The 24213-nt window shown below is 40.6% G+C and overlaps 1 protein-coding gene across 1 annotated transcript in view; it reads right to left on the bottom strand.

The window, feature by feature from the left end:
* Window positions 1–2756: 2756 nt before the first annotated feature.
* Window positions 2757–24213, bottom strand: part of LOC118417900 (histamine H3 receptor-like) — a 39598-nt gene continuing 18141 nt past the window's right edge. Inside the window, exons 2-3 of the mRNA XM_035823656.1 lie at window positions 6452–6517; window positions 2757–5561 (exon numbers count right to left, since the gene is read on the bottom strand). Coding sequence (XP_035679549.1) covers window positions 4074–5507 — 1434 coding nt within the window. The 5' untranslated portion in view covers window positions 5508–5561; window positions 6452–6517 and the 3' untranslated portion in view covers window positions 2757–4073. The remainder of the gene's footprint in view (window positions 5562–6451; window positions 6518–24213) is intronic.

The following is a 24213-nucleotide window of genomic DNA, read 5'->3' on the forward strand; positions in this document are numbered from 1 at the left end:
ACTAGCTCCATAGCAAATTGATCGATGCCATCGCATCAACCTCCATTCGTCCGTGCGTCCGTTCCTTCTATATTGCATGAGACCAATATTGTTATAGGGACATTTGCGGACATGATGAATCATTCGGTAATAGGAAAATCGGGTACGTGCCACGGAAATGATTACCGAAGAGCGGTGAATCAAATGGATCTCCCATTGTGGCATCCTAACTAACTGGTGATAAATGTTCCCAATTTGGGAGACCTAACCGATCTTTATTTGAATCACACCGCGGTCCATTCATCACTGGAGGTAGCCTCGTTGGTTTGCATGATAATCCGTAACCTCTACCGACCTACAGTAGAGAAACGTGGAGGCAAACTTGTATGACGTTGGCGAACATTGAACATTCCAATTTTGTCACGTATGCATTTTTTTTCTCCTTGACGTCAGTTGCACTTGTTCTAGGTAGACCATCATTGATGCTAGTCTCGCACCGACCCATAGTAGAGAAACGTGGAGGGTGATCTTGTATGATGTTGGTGAACATTTCTACCGTTTTGTCACGTACGCATTTGTCATTTTATCTCTGACATCAGATAGACTTGTTCTGGATAGAACTTCATAGAAGCTAGCCTCGTTGGTCTGTATAATAATGTATAACCTCTACCACAGTTTTATGTAGAGAAACATGAAGGGCGAACAATAATAAACAATAACATTTCTACCGTTTTGTCGCGCACGCATTTGTCTCTGACGACAGTTAGACTTGTTCCGGATATACCATCATTCAGACAAGCTTCGTTGGTCTAACACTAACCTCTACTACAGTCTTATAGTAGAGAAACATGTAGGGCGTGCTTGAGTAACATTGTCGTTGGCGAACATTTCTACCTTTTTGTCAAGTACGCATTTGTCACTTTCTCTCTGACGTCAGTTAGACTTGTTCTGGATAGAATTTCACTCTCGCTAGCCTCGTTGGTCATGCATATCCTTGGTAATGTATATCCTCCACCTTCGACGTATAGTAGAGGAACATGGAGAGCGAGCTTGTGTGACGCTCGGGCAAAGATATGCACAGTTCTGTCACTTATAATGATAAGTTTATTTGGAAGTTCTTGCCCGAGGGCTAATTGCAACATGAAGCTTACAGAAGATATAGTAGACATACATAAAGTAATTTGGTATAGATAACAATGGTGACAAGTGTAAACAAGTGACTATTCTAACAATGATATTGACTGCTGAGAGCTACGATCTACGCATTTGTATAAACATTCATCTCTGTCCCTCTGACGTCAGTAGGACCTGTTCCGCATACAGCATTTACTATATAACCTTTAAGAGGTGCTTCACAGACAATGTACCTGCCAGACTGGTTTAGACCATATTGATTTCCAAGGACTTCTTCTCTTTCCCTATCCATTTACACAGCTATATGATTGTTCAGGTCTTTCAAGAAAGAAATTATTCTTGTCTTGTACAAGTTGTAGTATTTGTAATGGCCAATGTTGTTGAAATTTGCGTGGAAAGGTTAGATATTTGTCAAGGAATTGAAACGTCAAACGTCTTGAATACAATCATTTTTCATGCATTTATCACGTCCAGAGATATAAACTGAACCAGATTTTCAAATCCTATATGACAGGTGTTATGTATCACACATCATAGTTCGGCTTAAGTCTACTTTGAACAAGAGTCCTCGCTGATACACCCTAATGTATTTTACATGCATCGAAAGCCCAACATCTTCTTTCTTATATATGTGTGTGTTGTGTTGTGTTGGCATCCGTCTGTCTCGAAAGATAATGGTAGGCAGACAGGTGGGTTAGGTGACCCGTCTGCCTGGCCTGCCCGTGACTTTTTTAAGGTGAAGGAAGGGTGTGCACTTCCTTCTCCACCCTCTCGTCCACTGGCGCACAAAGTCCTACAGGGGCAACTGTAGCAACGTGCAACTCATATATATCAGTACCAATATCGCTGAACAATTCATTACACAATGAAATCACAACACGTAAGACATTTTATTCATGATCGCATGATACCAATGACAAAGGGAACTACATTGTTTTCTCCTTTTTACCCAATGGTGATGCACAAATGAAGCTGGTGTGTTACGCCGAACGGCGGTTATACCGGCTATATAGATACAGATACAGAATCCTGGAACAACATCTCTTCTCCTTGATTATTGAACGATAGCTGACCAAATCATCTGTCTGTATACGTTAATATACGTACACCAGAGATTTTATTTTCATTCCAGTACGTGATCAGAGAATTAAAATACTGCACTTTTTGCCGCATTTATTATTGCCACATGGATCGTGTTTGGTAAGGTTTTAGACGAATGATTGGCTGGAAATAGAAATGAGTGCCCACGTAACAATAAATGGCTTAAGCTCACCGAATGTAAACCAAGTAAGTCTTTCTCAGTTGTCTGAATACATTCTTGTGAATTAACATTTTTTGGGCAAGTATGAAGCATCAATAAAAATACTCTAGACAAGGTGGACTCAATGACGCGATAGGACAAAACAGGGGTATGAAACCTGGTCGGGAACACTTCCCACCCCATCTGTGGACAGATTGAGTCTATCATAACAATGCCTCTACAGCTGATACATATACAAACATTTAACTCACCATAACATTAACCACCTGTTTTGACCTGCAACAAATGTAAACCAGCTGGTCTAGACTGCATAGCCTTCTTCACAGACAAACCGGCAGCGCTGGCGTCTGTTTCATGGGGGGGGGGGGGGTTGGGCACTAGTTTACGTTTGTCAAAATTGCCTACTTGAGATTTCTACAATGTTGAGAATCCCGAATCAGAGACACACCCCTCCCCTCGGAAATACAAGCCAGCGCTGCCATAGGTTTGTGAAGGAGGATTTGTGACTTGCCTATGTAGTGTGTTTGTAATTATGGCAATGGTCGGTTTTAAACCTTACCTTAAACATTAAGTTAAAGGTAATTTTGCATTGAATGTTGCATTACGTATACGCTAAGATTAGTTGATCAATATATTTACAGAGCATCCATTGCATTTTAAAGGAATAGTCAGAATAACATTTTATTACGAAAGTATTGTTCTCAGCTGAAATTGGTCGGTTCTACATTTTTATATGAAATACACAATTTCAAGGCCGACAATCTATCGACACTAACTAAAAAAAAGTTATCAGCCAATTCATGTATAGACGTCTAGTCAATTGAAATGAGCTGTCTGTTGTCAACGGATCAATATGCGTACACACTCCTCCTTATACACATCATTTAAGTCACATAGACGAGGTCATAACACTGGCGTATTGGGGGTAGTGAAATACACAGAATTTCTGAGGTATGGCTACGGACCAAACACATCGGTCACAACTTTTGTACACACTTGACTCCATCTACATACAGTCAATAATATGTGTTATCTTAATAATTGAGGTACATCATCTGGACAACACCTTAGATACATAGATGCAGGTGACATAATGCACCCGAATAAAATACCTTTAGTATGAATTTTCATACAATAGATGTTACGTCATAGACGTATTGTCAAGATATAAGATTGCTTCTGTCACTTAATTCTGACAAAAACACACAACAGATTAGATTGACTTACTTCATATGCTAATCAGTAGTGTTTTGACAATTTCAACATTCTCTTGTAACGTCTGTGTCATGTTAGGAAATATATATAGATATTGTGATTGTGATTGTACTCTACATCGTGACGGTTTAACTAAACACAATCTAACTTTAATCATATGTTTATGATTGAGAATAATTTGCATGTATCTTAAGCATTAACTGCTATAGCAAAACTTGTCAGTATTTGCCCAAATGATAAAAAGACAAAAGGAGCAGAATATGCTTATCAATGTATTGTAACGTATTGCAATATTTTCTCTACGTACAACCATGGGTTTCCTTTTAGTATTTGTAATATGATTTTTTCTCCCTGTTTAACAATGTAATATATATGTATGCTTGGGGGATTTCACGAGACTCTTATTTTCTTGTCTTTTATACTCTCCACAGTCTCCACGCTATTGCTCCAAGGTATTACTTCACACACAAGTTTCAGTTTCACTTCACACCTTCACCACGCGGTTGTTCATGCTCTCCATTGCCAACGCCGCCGACACCCCCATCGTCGTGGCCTCTGGACTATTCCGATGTTCTAAGTTAGTAGACTCTTGTACGTGTGCTGCTGGGAACGCAGAGACAATGCATTGGTACCATCTTCCCAGGAGCGCTATAAACGCCGCGCGAAACTGCGTGTGACAGGCGGCGTAAACGATCGGGTTGACGGTCGAGTTCAGCCACAGGAACCAGAAGGAGACTTCGTAGACAACGTCGCTGATGCAGTTCTGGCACACAGTCCGAACCAGCGTGAGGATGGTGTATGGCGCCCAGCAGATGCCGAACACCAGAACGATGATGGCGAGTGTCTTTGCCACTCGCATCTCTTTAGCCATGTCGAGCTGGGGTTTCTTCTTTCTTTGGTCGGCGTTGACGATGATTGGTTCCGACGAGGTCGACGGTCCGACCCCTTGGGGTGCGGCAGACTGCGTCGATGAGCCGTCTGCTTCGATGGGAATCACCGCCAATTGGTCGTACGTTACCTTCTGATCTTCCTTGTCGGAATCCTTCACGTTGTTGGTCGGAGAAAGACGGTTCTTTTTCAGTCTGGCGTTGCCGTTGGTCGTCTTTTTCGGCCCGATGTTGTGAAGGTCAACTCGCCTTGCCATCTTCGCCTGGGTCCTCTTGCGAATCTCCATGTAGATGCGGCAGTAGAAGAACGAAACGCTGATGAACGGTGTGAAGAATTCCACCAAACTGGCAGTGAAAGTGAAGGGAAAGTTGGCGTGGAACTCGACGTAGCATTTATCGTTTGGGACGACGCGTTCCCCCATGAAATGTTCCCAACCAATGATAGCAGGCCCGTACAGGAGGAAGGCGATGATCCAAACCAGACCCATGTGGCACATTGTTCTCTTGATGGACTTCCTCATGCTGTAATTTACAGCCTGTGTGACGCAGTGATACCTGTCTAGGCTGATCGCCATGATGTTTAAGGTTGAAGCTGAGCAGACACAGTAATCTATAACGAGCCAGACAATACAGGCTTCGTGCCCGAAAGACCAGACGCCGCTCAGAATATACGGCACGTACATCGGAATAGCAACCGACCCTATCAGGAAGTCCGCGAAGGCTAGGTTAAGCAGAAAGTAGTTACTGGTCGTGCGAAGGTTCCTGTTTTGCCAGAACGCGATGATGACGAGGAGATTCCCACAAATGGTTATGAGAATGACGACTCCTATCAGAAAAGCGAGAACTGCAGTAACGGGTGGTGAGAAAGGCGGGGTGTATCCGTTGACGTTAGTTTCGTTCGTACCGTTTGTGCTAATGTTATTAGTCGTTGATGACATCCAGCTGGTCGTGACATTGTTCAGGAAGTCTGTTGTGAAATCAGTGGTGTAGTTTTCTTCTAAAGCCGCCATGGGTGCCGTGGTGTTGTTCATGGTCCTGTTCTTCTAGATAGCTTTCGATTGGGAAGGTGGTATGTCTGCGTATGTCTGTCAAAAAGAACGAGATGTGATTGGTACTATAAAGGGAATTTAATATCGTACCACACCGCAAATATTCAAGACAAGTTATCCATCATTTGCACACATGTGTTGTTACGCAAATATTCAAGACAAGTTATCCATCATTTGCACACATGTGTTTTAGTTAAATATTTGTTGTTACGCAAATATTCAAGACAAGTTATCCATCATTTGCACACATGTGTTTTAGTTAAATATTTGTTGTTACGTACGGTACGTTGGCATTAAATGACCACGATAGCTTTCTTATTTGATAAAGGTATATGTGCATAAAGTCTCATATAAAGTTACAGTTAACCCTTGTTCACCTTTATCCGTGGAGTAGCCTATATCCGTTGTTCTCGAAAACAGCATATTTAGGAGTCGGATGGCACACTATTTTGAAAATAACTGCAGTATTTTAAAGATATTGCAATTCGAAACGACTGTTTATGTGATATCCCTACTAACGAATATAGGTTACTCCACGGATATAGGTGAACTAGGGTTACATGGGATACCGATCGAGAATGTATTTTTAATATATTATGATGTAAGTTGCTCTTTACAGATAGATGATTTACTTGATTTTTTTTCATAATACGTACGACTCTATTCGACTGAGCAAAGGAGATGCATATGCATGCTGACGATATCTTGTGTATTCATCTAGGCTGTCTGGATTCTTATATTGTCTCATGTTAATGGAGATAGATCCGCCAGTACTCTCTCTTGATGATAAAAGTTAAAAGGGCTCTAATAGAAACCATGTCCAACGGGAAAACTTGGACCCAAAATCTAATCAGCCCAACAGACTTTATTACTAACACAATTTATGGACATAATCCTAAAGAAGCCGAACTAGGAAATGCACTTACCGGGAGCAGGCTGTCTGGCGCCGTGAGCTGGAACGAGGAACCAGATGCTTCTGTACGGCAGGGGACCTGAAGTAATATATGAACACTGGTAGTTATGTCTCAGGTGTCGCACCGAATAATTGCCATGCCAAATAATTGTCAGAGGAGGTATTGCGCCTGCGTGTGGGGTTCGGGTGAGGGTTAGGGCAGAGTTTAGGTACGGCTAGACTAAGATTATGGTTGGGGTTATGCTTACGTTAGAGTTAGGGTCTTGTTTGGTTTAAAGTTAGGGTTTAGTATTAGGTGTGGGTTAGGGATGGTTTAGAGTTTGGTTAGGATTAGGATAAGCTTAGGCCAGGTTAGGTTAGGGTTATGTAGGTTAGTGTTGAAGTTAGTGTTAAGGTTAAGGTTGGGTTAGGAGTTGGATTATAGGGTTAAGACAGCACGACCCCTGCTTCCAAAATCCGTTCAGATTTCTACTTGAAAATCATCACGCTCCACGAGTGTGACACACCTCTCCCCTCTCCGGTATACTGGAAACCCCCAAGCAGTGTACAGGCAATAATTTGTCATGCGGCAATTATTTGGCTTGACACTGGGTCAAAATTGGGGTTGAAATATATCAACCAAGGAAGGCCCTGGCAACCTTCAGCGTGCATCTCTGTGACTAATAAGGTTAAAGTTGTTGTCTTATTTTTTATTCTCTTGATGTGCATCTTTCTTCGTCGCTGATAGAGTACACTGCACTAAAACAAGAATTTCTGGCAATTTTTGGTTTCTTACACTACCGTGGAACTTGACATGTCCGGGTCGTATAAACGAATTTCTAGCCACGGTGTGTCCGGTGCCGAATATCCCCAATCATTGCCGGACATGGCAATGTCCGGTAGTTCGCGGTACCCGCACACTGCGTGTCTTGAGAAGTGGTTCAGTGAAGGGGTAGTGTGTATTGAAGTGATAATTGCTATCAATGTTTTTTTTTAAAGAAAATGGTACTGAAAACAGTATAAAAGTATCCATAGAATAAAGAAACGACAAATTTCTTTCTCTGTATCTTATTTCTTGTATTAAAAAAGCTTATGATCCTGATAACATTTTAACGTGTGTATATTCAACTTACGGTACCGCAGAGTGACTTTAGAAATTTCAAAGTTTGCTCATGCTGCATGAATGATAAGATATTACAGTGCGACAAAATGTTTGACAGTTGAAAATGTCTATTTCGTAACATTCTGTTCCGTTTGCTTATTTACTGATCGTGCCGGGAAAAGGCGCGTTACTGGTTCTTTTGGGATTGAGATACCCATGGATGAAAATCTACAGTATTTTGGAAAGAAACAGACGTTAATAAACTGCTATTTCCCCTGAACGCAAAATCCCCAGACAATACAAATGCAATGTTTTGTTCTGAATACATGGCGTCGGTACGCGATCACGACACGCCTGGCTACAAAAATCCCGCCACCCCCCAAAAAAGAAAAATGCATACACATACTGAAACTAAATGTACAGGTTGATGTTATGGTACCGATTGTTTAGCTATCCGGCCAGACACAGGGTGTAGTTAAATGATTATTTTATTTGTTGGAAGGATTTCTGCGAACGCAAACAATTTCTATCAAAGCCTATGGAGGTTAGAAAAACCAAGGAGGTGATTTTTAACCTCCTTGGAAAAACATAAGAACTTCTGTGATAGGTTTATTTATGATATATAACGATACACGACAAGCTCATGTTAGTGAACAAGAAAATAAGACATACAAATAGTATGTAATAAAGATTTTCAAGATACTTTAAAGGAGGTTAAAAGGAGCCTAAGAATGGGTCCCATTGGTTTATATAAACAGAAAACACACACGCATGACGCGTAGGGTAGATAATTGAATGTGTTCTTTGTTAGGATATGCATGAAAGTAATACATGTATATATAGAAGCATTGTACGACAAACAAATTTTTTGTGGCAGGGAAGTTGATAACTACGCACGTCCGGGCCCTCGTATTCGTAACGTTTTTATGCTTTGTGATAATGCTAGTTGGACCAAGGAGGTTAATATAGTTCACTATTGTTGTAGGATAGAGTAAACGTTACGTTTATTATCAAAGTGATGTCTGAAACCGTAAACAATTACAGCTGCACTTTGCCACCTAATACCGTGTGGGTATTGTTTGACTAACTGTATTGTTTGACTGTCTGTGAATTGCGACTATGTGACAATAAGCTGAATTCTGAGCTTACTTTGTCCGTCTATATGCAAATACGCATAAATCGCAGCCAATTGTATTCCACATAGCAGTTGGGTAGACCAATCAGCACACGTGTTACGATTTTCAAATCGTTCAATCCCATCTTTCAGTTGGCATTCAGAGATGACCTTGTTTCTGTAAAGTAGTGCTTTCACCCAGCTCCTATCCCGATAGCAAAATCTTTGTATGCACGCCAGACGGCCCCACGGCCAGTGAACAATGAGAGCTTGGAAATACTCTACGTCAAGATCGGACACCATCTCAGTGCTGTGGAATTGCATCCAACTACCAACGCCATGGGACATAGTTCTTTTTAGAAGGGCAACAACCGGTGCACCGAAGAGCCCAGCTGTTGTTTTGTGTGGTTTGAGTTTCAGCAAGAAAGGTCTTTGTCACTACGTCGAACGCGAGAAGGGCTAGCTGCTGCCGTTTCACGATGGATTGAATACTACTGTTATGTGAACTTTACAAGCCCGTGCTCCTGACTAGCATCGGTTTGTATAGAAGACCGCCCGAATTTGTGAGAGCAGCAATGCAGAAATCAAGAGATCTACAGGAGTTTATGTTATCAAATTGGAAGCGACCATACAGTTAGTTGGGCGACTGCTTATGAAAATAGTGATGACCCGGACCTATGACAGCAGACCGACATATATTTGAAAGCGAAAAGAGCGACGGAGCCCACCAGGAGCAGTCCAAAATAGTTAAAAATAAAACAAAAAGCAAAGTTAATACACATTTTGAAAGAATAAAGGAAACTTATACAAAGCTACATGGGAAGGGGGGTAATGCTAGGTCGGCAGGTGTGGTAAAACAACACTCTTTTTAATGACAAAGGGTGTAATGAACGCGCTCTAGTCGAGGTAGATAATTAGGTGATAATTGCCCGGTAATTTATGCATGGAGCTACCGTGCGGCACGGCAAAAGTGTGGGGTGTCCGGGTATATAGAGAAGTATAGCGGCTAAATGAGCGGGAACGTTCGGGCCTTATACACGTCCCGGGCACGAAGTGGTTCGTTTCCGTGCATCCTCGGGTGTGCCAGTTGCCCGGACAGACAGTCTGTCCGGTATGATACGTACCGTGAATGCCCGACCATTTCGAGTTTCTGGGTGCATGCCCAGGAGTTTCCACCACGTAAACTCGGCTTTTCAAGCAGTGGTATGCACTGTTTTTCTACGAAATATATATCTGATATAACATGCTATATCTGTCAGCTATATTTGAAAACTTGTTCCAGACAATTTTACGTAATTTTACTGGTTACAGCTGTTGAAGTACAATTCAGCAAACTATGTCCTCTCGTTTCAAGGGCCTGCTATTTACTTTGCACAGGTAACATTTACAGAGTTCTTTTTTTTACTACAAACCTAAATAAACCATATGGCAAATAATGAGTTAAAGCCTGGCGATTTCTACTAATTTGTGCGGGTATAGCTTCAACAGAAATCGATTTTTAACGGATTTACGGCACATTTTGAGGCCTTCGCGGAATCAGCAGAAGGCATGACCTCAATGATGCGGTTGAGTAGTTTTGTTGCTCTTATTGAAATACAGCTGTCGTGTTATAGTTAGGAAACGGATAGTGGAAAACTGAAGTGTTATGAAGAACTTGTTTGCACGGCATATATATCAGTCAATATAGTTGCCCGACCCAGTGTTAATATGAAAGTTTATTGCAAATCCTTTCCATATGGCTAATTGCAGGTAAAATACAGGAGACGGAAAATAATGTAGAACGAAATAGCATGTGTCTACTCTAGTCTAAAAGCTGACTCTAAATATTAATATTAGTATCACGTCTGCTAGACATTTTGAAGGGACTCTAGATCTTGGTTACAATGGCATGACGCAGTTTGCACAATATTGTTTCTGGTAAATAAATTTTCTATCGTCAAGTGCACAAATCACAAAATATAGGTGTCCGTATCTAGGTTGCAACTTTCCTGATATAAATATATAGTTAATATAATATATTTCCTATTTTTGTTCGCTAGAATTTTACTTACCAACAGTGCCTACTGGTATCTGCTGACAAAAAATTACAATCTTATCATAAGATTGTCAGTTTTGTGGCATTTTTTTAATGTTGGTATATTGCTTCGTCAATGCATTCACACTCACACACACGAAAGTTTATCTTTATGCCACCTTTAACAAATATACCAGAATATATTCAGACACGCATTCATGTTGATAGTGTGAGAGAGTTCATGCTCATACTTTTCATCGAGTTCACATGGTCTACCACATCATTATGGATAGCTAATCATACACGGCACAGTCTAAGAATCACAGGGGAACACACCATGTAGTCACTGTTTGCAATTATACAACAGTTCACACAGAGATCACACACATGCACAGACATCAATAACAATTCGTTACATGCTAGTATATATCTGTATAAGGCACGGCATGGGTGAATGCCAAGTTCTGTTAAGACGTGATCCAGTAAGCGTTCATAATTAATGTTCCAACTTTGTCCGATAAAGCTTTTATGTAACATTTTCTGTAAACATCGCCCTACGGCGTAACACACCACTTTCTAAGGCAGGGTTACATTTATCCTTTAAACATCTACATGTAGCTTGAAGCGTTCTTCAAAGCTATCTATTGAGGACATCCCAAAAGTGCTTAACCACTCTATAATATTTCTTGGGGGAAAAAAAGACGATTTTTCGAACACTTCAGTTCTGGCTTGACAACTGTCGGTACTTGGTTGATAACTTTGGTATTCTGATATTTTGAACAGTACAAAGTAATCTTTATACAGTTGGGCTATAGTCTAATATTTAGCTTATTGGTGAGACTTTAATGTTGCAAATGCAAAATGCAGGATGTTTATACATCCCCCATATGCGTTGTTCCTTGTTGGCATCACACAGAAACATGCGTCATTCGCAACTGTATCCAAAATGTTGAATTCGATTTTCAGAATTTCTCAAATTTGTAGATTAAGCTGACCTATGACGGAGAGCCCCATAAATACATATCTCCTCTCACTATAACTTTTACGAAAAGACATGTGTATGAAAACTCAAAACAAACGGACAAAAGTTTGGAACACTGATTTACCAGAACCCAGGGTTCATCAGAGGTGGAGAGTGATAGATGATCTTGGGAGGGACTCGAGGTCAACAAACCTAAAAGTTAAATTGCTCTTGACGATAGTTGAAATCACTCTCCTCGTCTCCTCAAGCGATTGATATCGATCTCGAAATGATATTTTATCTGAAAGGAGATTTCTGAGGATCGGGCTTCAGTTTGAATGGTGTCATTAAGGAATGAATGGGACCTATCGGGTCACATAAAGCTTAGACTTCATCGATTTAGCATCACCAAGCACTTCGTTTTGAACAGGCAGATGTGATGATGTCTATTGCAAGGAAATTCACGACAAAGCGGACAAAGTTTTGACACAAATTTACTACATCTCAGGGTTCATAAAGGGCCGAGAGTGATGTATGATTTGGGGAATGAGTCGAGGTTACCAAACCTAAAAGTTAAATTGCTCTTGACCATGGTTGAAATCACTCTCCTCTTTTCCTCAAGCGATTGCTCCCGAAACAACCGAAACAATATTTTATATGACTAGAGATTTCTTAGGATTTGACTAGCGTCATTAAGGAATGAATGGGACCTATGGGGTCACACATAGCTTAGACTTCATCGATTTGGCATCATCCTTGGCATCATCAAGCACTTCGTTCCGAGCTTACAGAAGCAGATGTGATTATGTCCATTGCATTACCATCAACCTATCTAAACCCACCTGGGAACCGTTGCGTCACTTATGACGTCACCCATCTCTCTGTGGACATTGCGCTCCCAGAAAGAAATTCACCCTTTTGCCCGGTAACTAATTCCCCGGTTTATTCTAGGATGGGAATCTAAATTGGCCTTTCATCGACTGAGATTTAGAAATCGTCTGGGGAACCGATGGCCAATTTGCTAAGGTGATACAATCAGTCACCTCGTGAGGACGTTGCTCTTCGTTTGGATAACGAACCATTTATCTTATCATTGGATATTTGCCAGGATAAAAAGCCAACGTGAACGTAATTGATAAATTCTATAAACTTTAAGTCTATTTAACGTTATCGTAGGAATCAATGGGACGCCATATTTTGAAAGCTTCTTGTTATGAGGAAGATTTGCAACCTTTCACAGCTTATACCATAAGTGGATTGTATTGTAAAGTCCTGTTTTACTTTTTGCGCACTCTAGCAAACGCAAGTGACATCTCTGACATAAAGTTCTCCACCAAAAATTAAATTTTCCCCCTCCATAAGCGTGGGCATTGCTCCGATGGCGTAAGATAGTACTAAACTGGTCAATGAGTGTAGTCAGCCTAAAGGTGTGCATTTGGCATGTAGGCCCCGGTAGCCAAACACACTCCTAGACCGGCTTCACTCCTCTACCAGTTTTTGATACAACTTACGCCACCGTAGGATCTGCTAGAAGATTACGGCATTGGACGTCTAAAATTATATTTCGCCTCTAGCTCTCGACGTCATTAACGCTGTAACATTGATGAAAAGACAAATGGTCAAAGACAACACCATACATTATAAGGTAATCGAAATAACAGCATATCCGACTAAGATGGATACCCTTTTAACCATCCAAGAAGCCGTAACCACAATATTAACTCGGAAGCATGGTTTGGAAGACGAGTGATGTATAGAAGCTTTCATGGCTGCGATATTGGCATTTAAGGCAGTTATACCTCTTTTGATGAAGTAGACTTACCGTCTTCTTTCACCGGTAGAAAAGTCCTGTAAAGAATCGGTACGTCAATATACGAAGGCCCGCCAGATGATGAAACTGGCAGCAATATATAAACTATGATAACGGCACGCACCTATATAATGGACCCAGATGCAGCAGCGGTGATCATAGACCTCACTCTCTGGCCTTCCAATTCATCACGGCAAAATAAGAGATGAATAGAACTGATAAGTAGATCTAATTTCGCCCGCCCAATAATCGTGTAATAGCTGGCGATAACCCTGCTTCGTCCTTCAGGAATCCCCATAGGCCGTGACTGCTAATATACAAGTTATTAACGCCGTCCTCGGAATGCCCGAGGGAATGGAGTTGACTTTATCACCATTTTGCAATCAAGGCTTTTTTGTACACTTTTATTTTGACCTGATACAAGGGCAGTGTGATGTACCAGATAGGACATGGATGGTGCGTAACTTTCTCAGGCGGTTGATTGTCCTGCAGCTAACCGCACATGGCAACACCTCTAAAGTTAAGGGTACAACCCGCCGTACGTAGTTTTTGTCCGTACGTTTTTTTGGAGGCCCACAACGTACGATTTCTGTGCGATTGTCACATTATTACCGTATGGAAGCCGTACTTACACGTGCTGTGTAGGTACGGTTACTTACTCACTCTAGAACTACTTGCTATAAGAGGCACGGGCCAATCTGAATAGCCCGAAGGTTGAGAAAGCTTTGCATGCAGTTAAAGTGCTACAGCGTGTCTGCGTCGTGTCTGCGTGCTCCGTTGGATTACGTACTATTTCCTGTGGAGACAGTACTTACCCTTTACGTATCCAAAAAAAATGCTCACGTTTTTGCACGTACACAGTGCGCAGTTGCACGCACGGCGGGTTGTGCCCTTAGTTTGAGTATCTATTGAACTTTAGAATGTTCGGTAAGCATGTTCCAGTGTATTGGTCTCAAATAAAACCATTGGCTCGGGTTGTAATGCATCTACCTTAATGTGTTAGTGGCAAGATTGCACAAAGCCATAATCGGGGTTTTATTACGGTACTTCTCAATCTTTAAGGCATCACTTGTGTCTCTTATTACTGTGCATTAAAAGACCTAGAAGCAGATGGTCGTTTTAAGTCGATAGGGGTCAAGGTTAGGAAGCCAAATTTCCCATGAGCATTTCTGATAACCCGACAATATGTGTTTTATGGTGAGACAGCCATTGGTTTTACGATCACACCTGGAGTAATGATGATTATGGTGTCTGCGTTCATAAAATGAAATAAAGTTAAACGAGGGGTTTGATGGCACGTTTATATACTAAAGTGTATTACTGGTCTGAGGGTATTTGCATGGGTAGGACATGTAATATGTGCGGAAGCGTATAAATAAGGAAAAAAGTGAACTTCTACAGCGCGATAGTCATTCCCCTAGAGTGTATTCGTGGCAGTGCTGACTGACTTCTCATTACCTTTTTTAAACGAGGGGCAAGGATAACGGTCATTCTCATTTCACGGTCTTTGAGTTTGTCAAGAGGGTTGATATGGTCACGTACCCACGGCGGGCGTTTCGTACACACACAAAAAAAGTACCTCCACATGAATTCTTGGCCAAGCTGATATCAAAGTTTTTATCACAGTGGAATACGGTGTCATCTACCTAGTTTTAGATGATGTAACGTTAGCTCATAAAGGGATCCCATAGTATACAGTGACAACTTTCTTGCCACATACTCGAAAGATATAGGTGATTATGGTGATGATTGGATGTCGCTTGCGAAGACCAGTGGGAAGATATTGTCCTGTTCCTCCTCAGAAGATGATGATGGTGGTGGTGGTCGGTTCTTCACTCACATAGATCAATGGGAAGGTTGTCGTCCTCTTCCTCAAAAGTAGAAGATGATAGCAACGGCGATAATGGTTGGTTCACCGCTGGCAACGATCAATGGGAAGTTTTCATCCTCATCTTCAGAAGAAGAAGATGATGATGATGATGATATTATGATGGCTGGGTCTTTGCTCGGGAAGATCAATGGGGAGGTTGTTGTCCTCTTCCTCTTAAGAAGAAGATGGTAGTGATGATGATGATTTTCGGTTCAGTGCTGGCGACGACCAGTGGGAAGTTTTATCGCCCTCATGAGCTCAACCTCCTCAGAGGATGATGATGATGATTTATGATGGCTGTGTCTCTTCTTCTTCTTCCATGTCAACTTCAATGGGAAGGTTGTCGTCTCTTCCTCACTTGGAAGAATAAGATGGTGGCTATGATGATAGTGGGTTGGTCCATCGATTGTGAAGATCAGTGGAAAGCTTGTCAACCTCAACAGGCTTTCACATGGATGTACAGATCAAGCCTTCAGCCTGCACATCGATCCTGGTACAGGTTGGACATGTGAAGCCCTTTGTGGGTGGTGTCTGAGCAACTGCAACTTTCCTGTGCGTCCTCTTCTCCTCACCATCTTCCACAACACGAAATTTGATATTCCAACATACGCAAAGCATTCGCAAAACATGCATAAATCATGGATTCATTAAGAAGACGCAACCATTTTGCTTGCTTTACTTTAATGCGTGCGTATAGATTGAGCTTTCGTACAGTACTCTGCGAGCCGCCTAGCCCCTCTTTTGGACACTGCTTTCCATACTTCTGTTGAGATACGTTTAGAATGAAATATATAGAGTGCTGTGATTTCATTAGGACATGGGACCATGGCCTTCCTTCCTGTAGACAAGTTTAACGACGTCGCTCCCTGATCCGTTTATGAAGTCTGTCGGAAAGAGTAGTAGGCGCCATCGATTCCTCTCTAATTTCATATCCGAGAAAGAATTTAAAAAATCGAGACAATTCTAAAGTGGCGGAGGTTAATAGAATATTGACACGTCTGGGGTTTTTCTTGCTTTCAAATTGTGTCCATAGCAATTATGACGTCTGCCCCAAAGCGGAATGGGCAGATATTGTTGACGCCAAGCTATTGCACTGTGATATCGACTGCAGTAAAAATGGTGAAGGCGTCAAAACAAGCCAGAGGCAGCAAAACGCTATAAGAATATAAACACATTTGATTAAATACTTTTTAAAATATTTTATACACATTTGATTATATACTTTTTTAAATATTTCATTCATATTCGTTTATTGAGAATGTAACAAGAAACATTTTTGCTTATTTACGTTTTCTGCTCACAATAAAAGAAAATAGCAGTTTACGGTCAAAATTAACAAAGATTGCAACAATAACATATAACTCAGGTTGACATCAAAATAGATATGAATGTCAACATCATAACATTGATTGACAATAATATTGATAACAACAAATGAAAATAATGATTATAAAAGTTACATATAAGTCTGTCTACTCTATCTAATATCAGTATCAGCGATAACAAAACGAATTTTATTATAACTTTTCTCCTGGTTCTCTTATAATATTTGTCTGACTTGTTCCTAACGGTTTGAAACGTAATATCAGTATGAATCAGAAATTTCGTCTCTACTCCTTTTACTGTACGCATCCGTCTATTTCTCCTTTTAATATGATCGATCTACTTATGCTGCTTTCCAAAAAAAGTCATTTATGTTTAGCCACGGAAAATCTCCATGTATTGTACACAGAGATAAGTGTATGGTCGTTCAAAGGGTTTCAATATACCGGTAATGACGACCTGGCGTTGTGTATACAACCTGTATATAAGGATGGTCAACATTGATTTAACTGATACTCACATGTACACTTGCATCAACTGTCAGGAACTATTTTTGCCACTGGTATCGGGAATGATGAAACACAATCCATGCTTTGAGATAGTTTGTCCGTTAACATTGCACAAAATCTCTATCATTACGCAGGCCTGAGAGAAAGAATAAATGTTACGTTTTGTTAATGAAAGCATGCTTTACGTATTTACGTGTGCTAAAAGATCAGATTTCTTGCAATGAAATTTGCGAAAGTTTTTTTTGTCCATGTCAAATTGACCAATACAGTGCAATGTTTATCCTAGATGTACCCTAGCCACCGATAACGCCTCAAATGAATTTCCTTTCGAAATACTGTTTTGATGATTGACCAAAAAGAGTTGACATGTTTGACAACAACCATTACAAAAATGATCGAAACATATAAAGCCAGCTTTTGTTATAGATTAATCCAATAATTTGCCTGAAGATGTATAAGGTGTGCCAAATTTGAGATCTTTCCAGTGCCTGTATCTGTATCTATATAGCCGGTATACTAGTAACCGCCCTTCGGCATAACACACCAGCTTTGCAGGAACGCGGCGCGGAAGAAGCTGGTTATATTACACTGAATGACCCGTCACACCTAACTTTTGCACTCCTATCTGCAAGCGTTCTTGGAAACTATCCAGAAAAGATGCCCCTACTGTTCTTGGAGATAACAAATTCCACTGTACGACAGTTCTGGGAAAATACGAATTCTTGAACACATCAATCCTAGGTTGGTAACTCTGGTATTTGAAGGCATGACTGTTTCTTGTCAATTTTTTTTTGCTAAATGACTGTGAAACGACATCAATTGCAATAGCTCTATCGGCAGGAATATCTGTTTCACCCATCGCTGCCAGATTCTTATTAAATGTCACCAGTGTCTACGAGTATCATACATCTTTCACAATCGATAGAGAAGCTATCTAAAGTGTGTTCACACATCTGGTGGTATCCGGTTCAGACAACAATCGAAGGCCACAAGTCCTTTCGTACCCTTCATCACCATACATTTCAGATATTCGAAGTCATTTTCATAGATTACGTTCCTACGTAGTAATGTGTATGTAGTCCTTTGCTATCTTGTATGGGCATTATTATCAGAAAATAGATATCACGACTATTCTTATTGTCAGTTTCTTTCCCGAACTGATCCGAATGAAGGCGATAGATCTAGATCATCGGGTTTGTTTGACTCACCCATTGCCTTTCAACCCCTTAATAATCGATACTTCGTCCGCCCACCTGAATAGGTAATTAGTGCCATATGTTATTACGTGAAGCACCCTACTGTCCATGTCTTGATTACTAATACGTTTTACAATCAACATTTAAAAGCTTTTCTTATGTAAATGTTCGTTTTTCAGAGTTGGCCACAAGGTCACAAAGGTTGAGGGTAGTCAGCATGATATAACTCTTTCGACCTTGCACAAATCAGACTTAACTGCTCATTCAAACTTACATTGAAGACACAAAGTGCTTACGTGTCTGTTGGACGGATAGAGACCTCCCTCAAGTATATATAGAAGTTACAGTCGATTTTGTACATACACATACAGTTATTTTGGTATTCAATAATGAATTACCCTCTTTTTGTATGTCATGTTATTATTACTATGTATATGTTATTATTACTTTGATCTTTCGACGTGGTGTTGTTAAATGATTTACCAACTTGAGTGCAGCACTGCTTTTAGCTAAGTTCTAATAAAAGCTGGATTTCACTCAGAAATCAAGACCGTTAAAATGTCTTGAACGTTACATGCCAAAACCTTAAGTTCCGCTGAACCTGGGGCCCAAAATCTAATTGTTTATTTATTTCTTTTGCCATCACCTACCTAGTACCTTCTTTTTACCTACCTACCAACCAATGAAATATCATTCATTGATATCTATCGACGACTTCAAACACACACACGCAAAGAGACAGACAGACAGAGAAGTGCCAGAAAACATATTGTCAACTTACTGGCTACGGTAAAAAAATAATAACCCGACGTCTGATAACTCTTTCCACCTGGATCTGTTCGCTAAGAGCACCCGGCTCATCATCAGTCAACTGAAAGATTGTATTCATCAGTACCATTGGTTAGCCGGCAAGCATAACATCGATTTTTTTTAGGGAATCCCTTTGTGTACCTAACAGATGATCATTGGGTGATTTCCTAGAAGCCAGTCCTCCAGAGAGAACCGGGATGGCGTTTTGATGGACCCTGCGTGGGCCGATGTACCCAAATGGTTGACATCCATTAGATAGGTGAAGGCTAATTCAGTTCCAATCTAGTCAATCGTGGTTAATGGAATTATCTCTCCCTTTCATCACAGAATGGTTCTACACTACTATGGCTTGTAGCAGGGCTACTTTAATTGGAAGATGACTGTTCAGGATTTCTCTCGCCGGCATAGATAAGTGGCAGGCTTATCACAGAAAAATTGTGGCACGGAAACAATTTTACACCTTAGAAAGCAGCCGACAAAGTCATAAATAAACTGAAAGAAATGTTCTTTATCACAATAGCCTAATGTTTGTGGCCCTAACAGAGTAAACAATGGTCGTCTTCGATGACTTTTGAATTACACCGGCATTTTTGCAGAGGTAACAGATAATATAGCAGCATTAGTTTGATATCCTTATGTTCCTTTGAAATGATAAATAACTTAGCCAAAAGCATAATCTAATCATTTACAGCTATGTTCTACTTCAAGGCAAGTCTATTAAGACTTTTCTTGAAGTGAGTCATCGAGTCATACTATCCATCAATTCCTTAGCCAATGGAAACCCTGAAGCAGAAACACATTAATTATATATATATAGTTACGCTGTAGGCATGCCTTGAAGTAACGGTAAGCTCAAGGCAATGGAAAGTACGTTTGATTAAAAGGCGCAGAAGAAGTCAACGTTCAAGGAAATTCAAGGTTGATTTATTACCTTATGTCAGGTCTTGAAAACTATGCGCGTTATGAAGTTAGCGATGGGATTTCATAGTGCAATCATATCATCGCAACCCAACCAGGTTCTTAAGATATTCTCCGGACACACAAACATCTACAAAACAAACAACCCTGTAGATCCACAACAAACAGCTAGAAGGCCGAAATTCACACCAAATAAGCGTCTTTTATACACCTACCCGCCACAGCAAGTCCAGGTACAAAAATATGACACAAAACGTACTGCTGCAGTACCAAGGTCAACCAACAGGGGGCCCAAAATTGTCCCGCACCATCACCACACCTACCAAAATCCATTGCAAACTTTCCAGCGGATCTCGAGATATACCCCAAATAACCTCCAGACTGAAAACAGCATGGCAGCAATATCCCCACCTTCATGGAGGTAAGAAGTCCAGGCGTATAGCAGCATGATTTCCTCTTAGACTCGCTTCAGCAGAGCTCGTTACAACCCTTACCAGACCCTTTCCATCATTCAATAAACGGTGACTTAAACAATGATGCAACTTTCCTTCCATTATCCAATTTAGATTACACTATAGATTATGTCTGATACGAAACAAAAATGCAGTCCCCATCTATACTTATTTTCATTTCTACAACAATGATGTTGATCATGATCATATGATGAATCATTTCCATAAGCAGAAGATGAATACTATGATGAAGAACGGTTAAAACTAGAGTTACAGGAAGTTATTTTCTTTACAGGAATCTAAACCCTACCTCCCACGTAGCGCTTTAGATATATGTGTTTAATATAGCGATTCTGGCAGATTCTCCATGAAAATCTTTTATTGCTTCGTCACAGTTCATTTATGCTTACTTACATGCCAGACACAGTAAGTGCTGGTTTTGTCTCTAGGCGTCACCCGCGCCATTTCGTATGGTTTTGGGAAAAGCCGTTTTCCAATATCAAGGTATTAAAGGTGGCATATTTTCCATTATGTGCCAAAGAGATGCAATTTCTTATTCTCTTCGTTGTCTTCCCTAAGGAATGTAGCATAGACTGGATGTCTCACAATTTTGATATTGAAATCAGATCAATTTAAGATAAGGCTAGAAGATTTTGATACAGTGCCAGCCAGATTTGAAGTTAGACGTCTACTTGATTAGTTGACTATCACTTCTAGGAAATATCAAAGTTTGCCCAGATCTATTGACACTTTTTGGTTGTCCAATAGCCTTTTCTATAATTTAGTTACGCCATAGTGAGTTAATCTATTAGTTAAACCATCATCAGGGAGCGTAGGAATTTGTTGGCCATTGTTTTAAAAACAGAGCTTGCTATCTAGTGAACTCATACTGTGGAAGCCAGCACACGGGTATACACGTGCTGGGCGACCTCGACTAACCTACAAAGACCAGCTTGATCGTGATGTGGGGTTGCGGGTCGAGGACTTAAAGAACGCTTTGGCGGATAGAGAAGTCTGGAGAGAAAGATAGGACCTGGTCCGGGCAAACCGCCCGTAATGATGATGATGAAGCCTTGTTTCATCTATTCCAAATGCATGCATAGAGTAGGGTAGGGTAAACTTACAAAACAATACACAGATGTTGGAGTTTAACATGGATATCATTGTAATTTTTTTATAGCAGATATGATTTTTGCTGCAATAGAGTCAGACCTTTTTGGTGGAACATCATATTATCTCAATAGCACGTTTATTTTGCAGTCCAGTCATGCTTGCCTTCATTGCACGAGATATGTTATTTGGCAGTATGTAAGAATTCAATAAGGGCAATCGAGCAATGATACACCATGATGTGATAAAAAATAAGTTGCCTTTACCAGACGAATTATCTCTGCAAGCATACCGAACATGAGGTATTATAATATGTTATTTATGCGTCCATCAATAACTCTCTCTGTCCCCGTCTCTCTCTCTCTCTCACTCTCCTTCTCCTTCTCCTTCTCTCTCTCTGTATTTCTCTAAGTCTCTATCTACCTCTCTCTACCCCTTCTCTGTCTTTCTTTCTCCCTCCCTCTAATCGTTAAGTCACCCGAAAAGTTAACCAGCTAGCTGATTTTTTTAAATGAAAGAGACCATGGCACGACTGGAAAGTTTATTTTCTCCGTAAACTCACACGAACTGCGTGCAATTCGCTGCGTGTCAAAGCGTATCTGTTACCAACATGTAGCTTTCTTTGAAGTCTGTTACTCGTCTAATGATATATCATTCGCATTCCCTGAGGCGAGCTAGAATGAAATCAGGGGCAGACGTTTTAGAAATATGCCTGGCTTTACTGAGGTAACGAGATGCCGACGCATGTTCAGCATGGATATGCATCAGCGGTGGGGATGTGAGCCATTCCAGTCCATTTGAAAGTTTCGCCATGCCGTTTCCAGCCGTGGAAAATATAGTATTGCGTGAGAAGGTACGTATTGAGGTACAATGGGATATATCAGAGTCGTAACCATAATGTATGGAATAAACTTTTATAATGCCTTTTCTGAACAATGACATGCCAGTACAATAAAGGATAAATGTGAACACATACAACTGGATGGCACCAGATACCCAGGTGTGTGTGTGTGTGTGTGTGTGTGTGTGTGTGTGTGTGTGTGTGTGTGTGTGTGTCGCAGTGTCTGTGTGTTTGTGTGTCTATGTTTGTGTGTGTGTGTGTGTGTGTGTCTGTGTCGCAGTGTCTGTGTGTTTGTGTGTCTATGTTTGTGTGTCTGTGTGTGTGTGTCTATGCTTGTGTGTTTGTGTGTGTCTGTCTGTGTGTCTGTGTGTTCAATCGCACTAACACGGACGACATAACGAAAGTTTTTACGCTAAGTGTGTTTTGATGTCTTTTCAACTCATCCTTTACGTTTTGCTTAGTATTCCAATCATGAAGTCAAGAGTCACAAAATCTACTGTAGTTAGCGGTGAGACCAACATCTGGTTGAATGGGTTCCTTACAGTTATTTGCTGCATTTCTCAAGTTTCTTTTTCTTGTTATACTTGGCGTACTTGCGTGGGCGTGATAGCTTCCCCTTGAGGATTCAAAGGATCTTACGAGCGCTATATGGCTGAGATTATGCCGAGCTCCCGGTTGTGACGCGCGTATCTTGGTCTTCCCGAAGGCTAAAGCTTTTGATCTTGTTACCGCCATTACTCATTAGGTGGTGGGTAAGCTGAGGTCAGGAGTTGAGCCTGCGATTTTACCAATGGGCTGGCTGATGCCGTCCGCATAAGCTGTTGGACAATCACAACAAAAATCGATCGCAGCAAGAGGAAGAAACTCCACATTAGAATTCTTCGTCTTAAACCATAAAAGGAGTTGGTAGATCAATTGCCAATAATATAAAATGCGTTCGATATCATATACTGGACGTATCGTTTTGACAGCTTTAGTGCGGTTATTGAACCAATTGTAGAAATTCTGCTGAAAAAGTTGCTATATATAAGACCATAACAACTCGACCACAGAACGACGCAGAAATTCAACATTGTAAATTTTCGCTTTTCATGAGAACGTAAACTGGGTTTGAGTTCACTTCAACACTTTTCAGGCATCTCTTAGACAGCGTTGTGGTGATTGAACCACCTGTAGAAATTTTGTCGAAAAAGCTGCCACAAGACCACAAAACGACGCAGAAATTTGACATTAGTTGTAAATCTTCGTTTTCATGACAGCTTAAACTGAGTTTGAGTTCACTTCAACACTTTTCAGGCATATCTTAGACAGAGTTATGGTGATTGAACCACCTGTGGGGATCCAACTACAGCGAAAGCTGCATGCCGCAAGAGCATAACGTTTCGACCACAAAACGAAGAAAATCCACATTATATATCTTCTTCTTTTGTAGTTACTTAATGTACTCGCAATACCATTTCAAACGCTATCCGGGCATATTCTTTACGGTGTTATTTAACGATTTTTCCAACTGTAAGGATTATACTTCTGCCAACACCATAACAAATCGATCATAAAACGAGAATGGCTCAATATCATTTCAAAAATTCCTCAGCCATACTCTACATGGTGGCATGGTGATTGTACCAACTTTGGGAATCCTACTTTAGCAAGACCATGAAAATCGATCATAAAACGATAAAGACAGTCTGTATTATATATTTCCGCCTTATAGGATTACTAAAATGGGCTCTATATCGTACACTCTTCAACTGTACTCTAGACTA

The sequence above is a fragment of the Branchiostoma floridae genome, chromosome 6, assembly GCF_000003815.2.
Source record: "Branchiostoma floridae strain S238N-H82 chromosome 6, Bfl_VNyyK, whole genome shotgun sequence".
NCBI lineage: Eukaryota > Metazoa > Chordata > Leptocardii > Amphioxiformes > Branchiostomatidae > Branchiostoma > Branchiostoma floridae.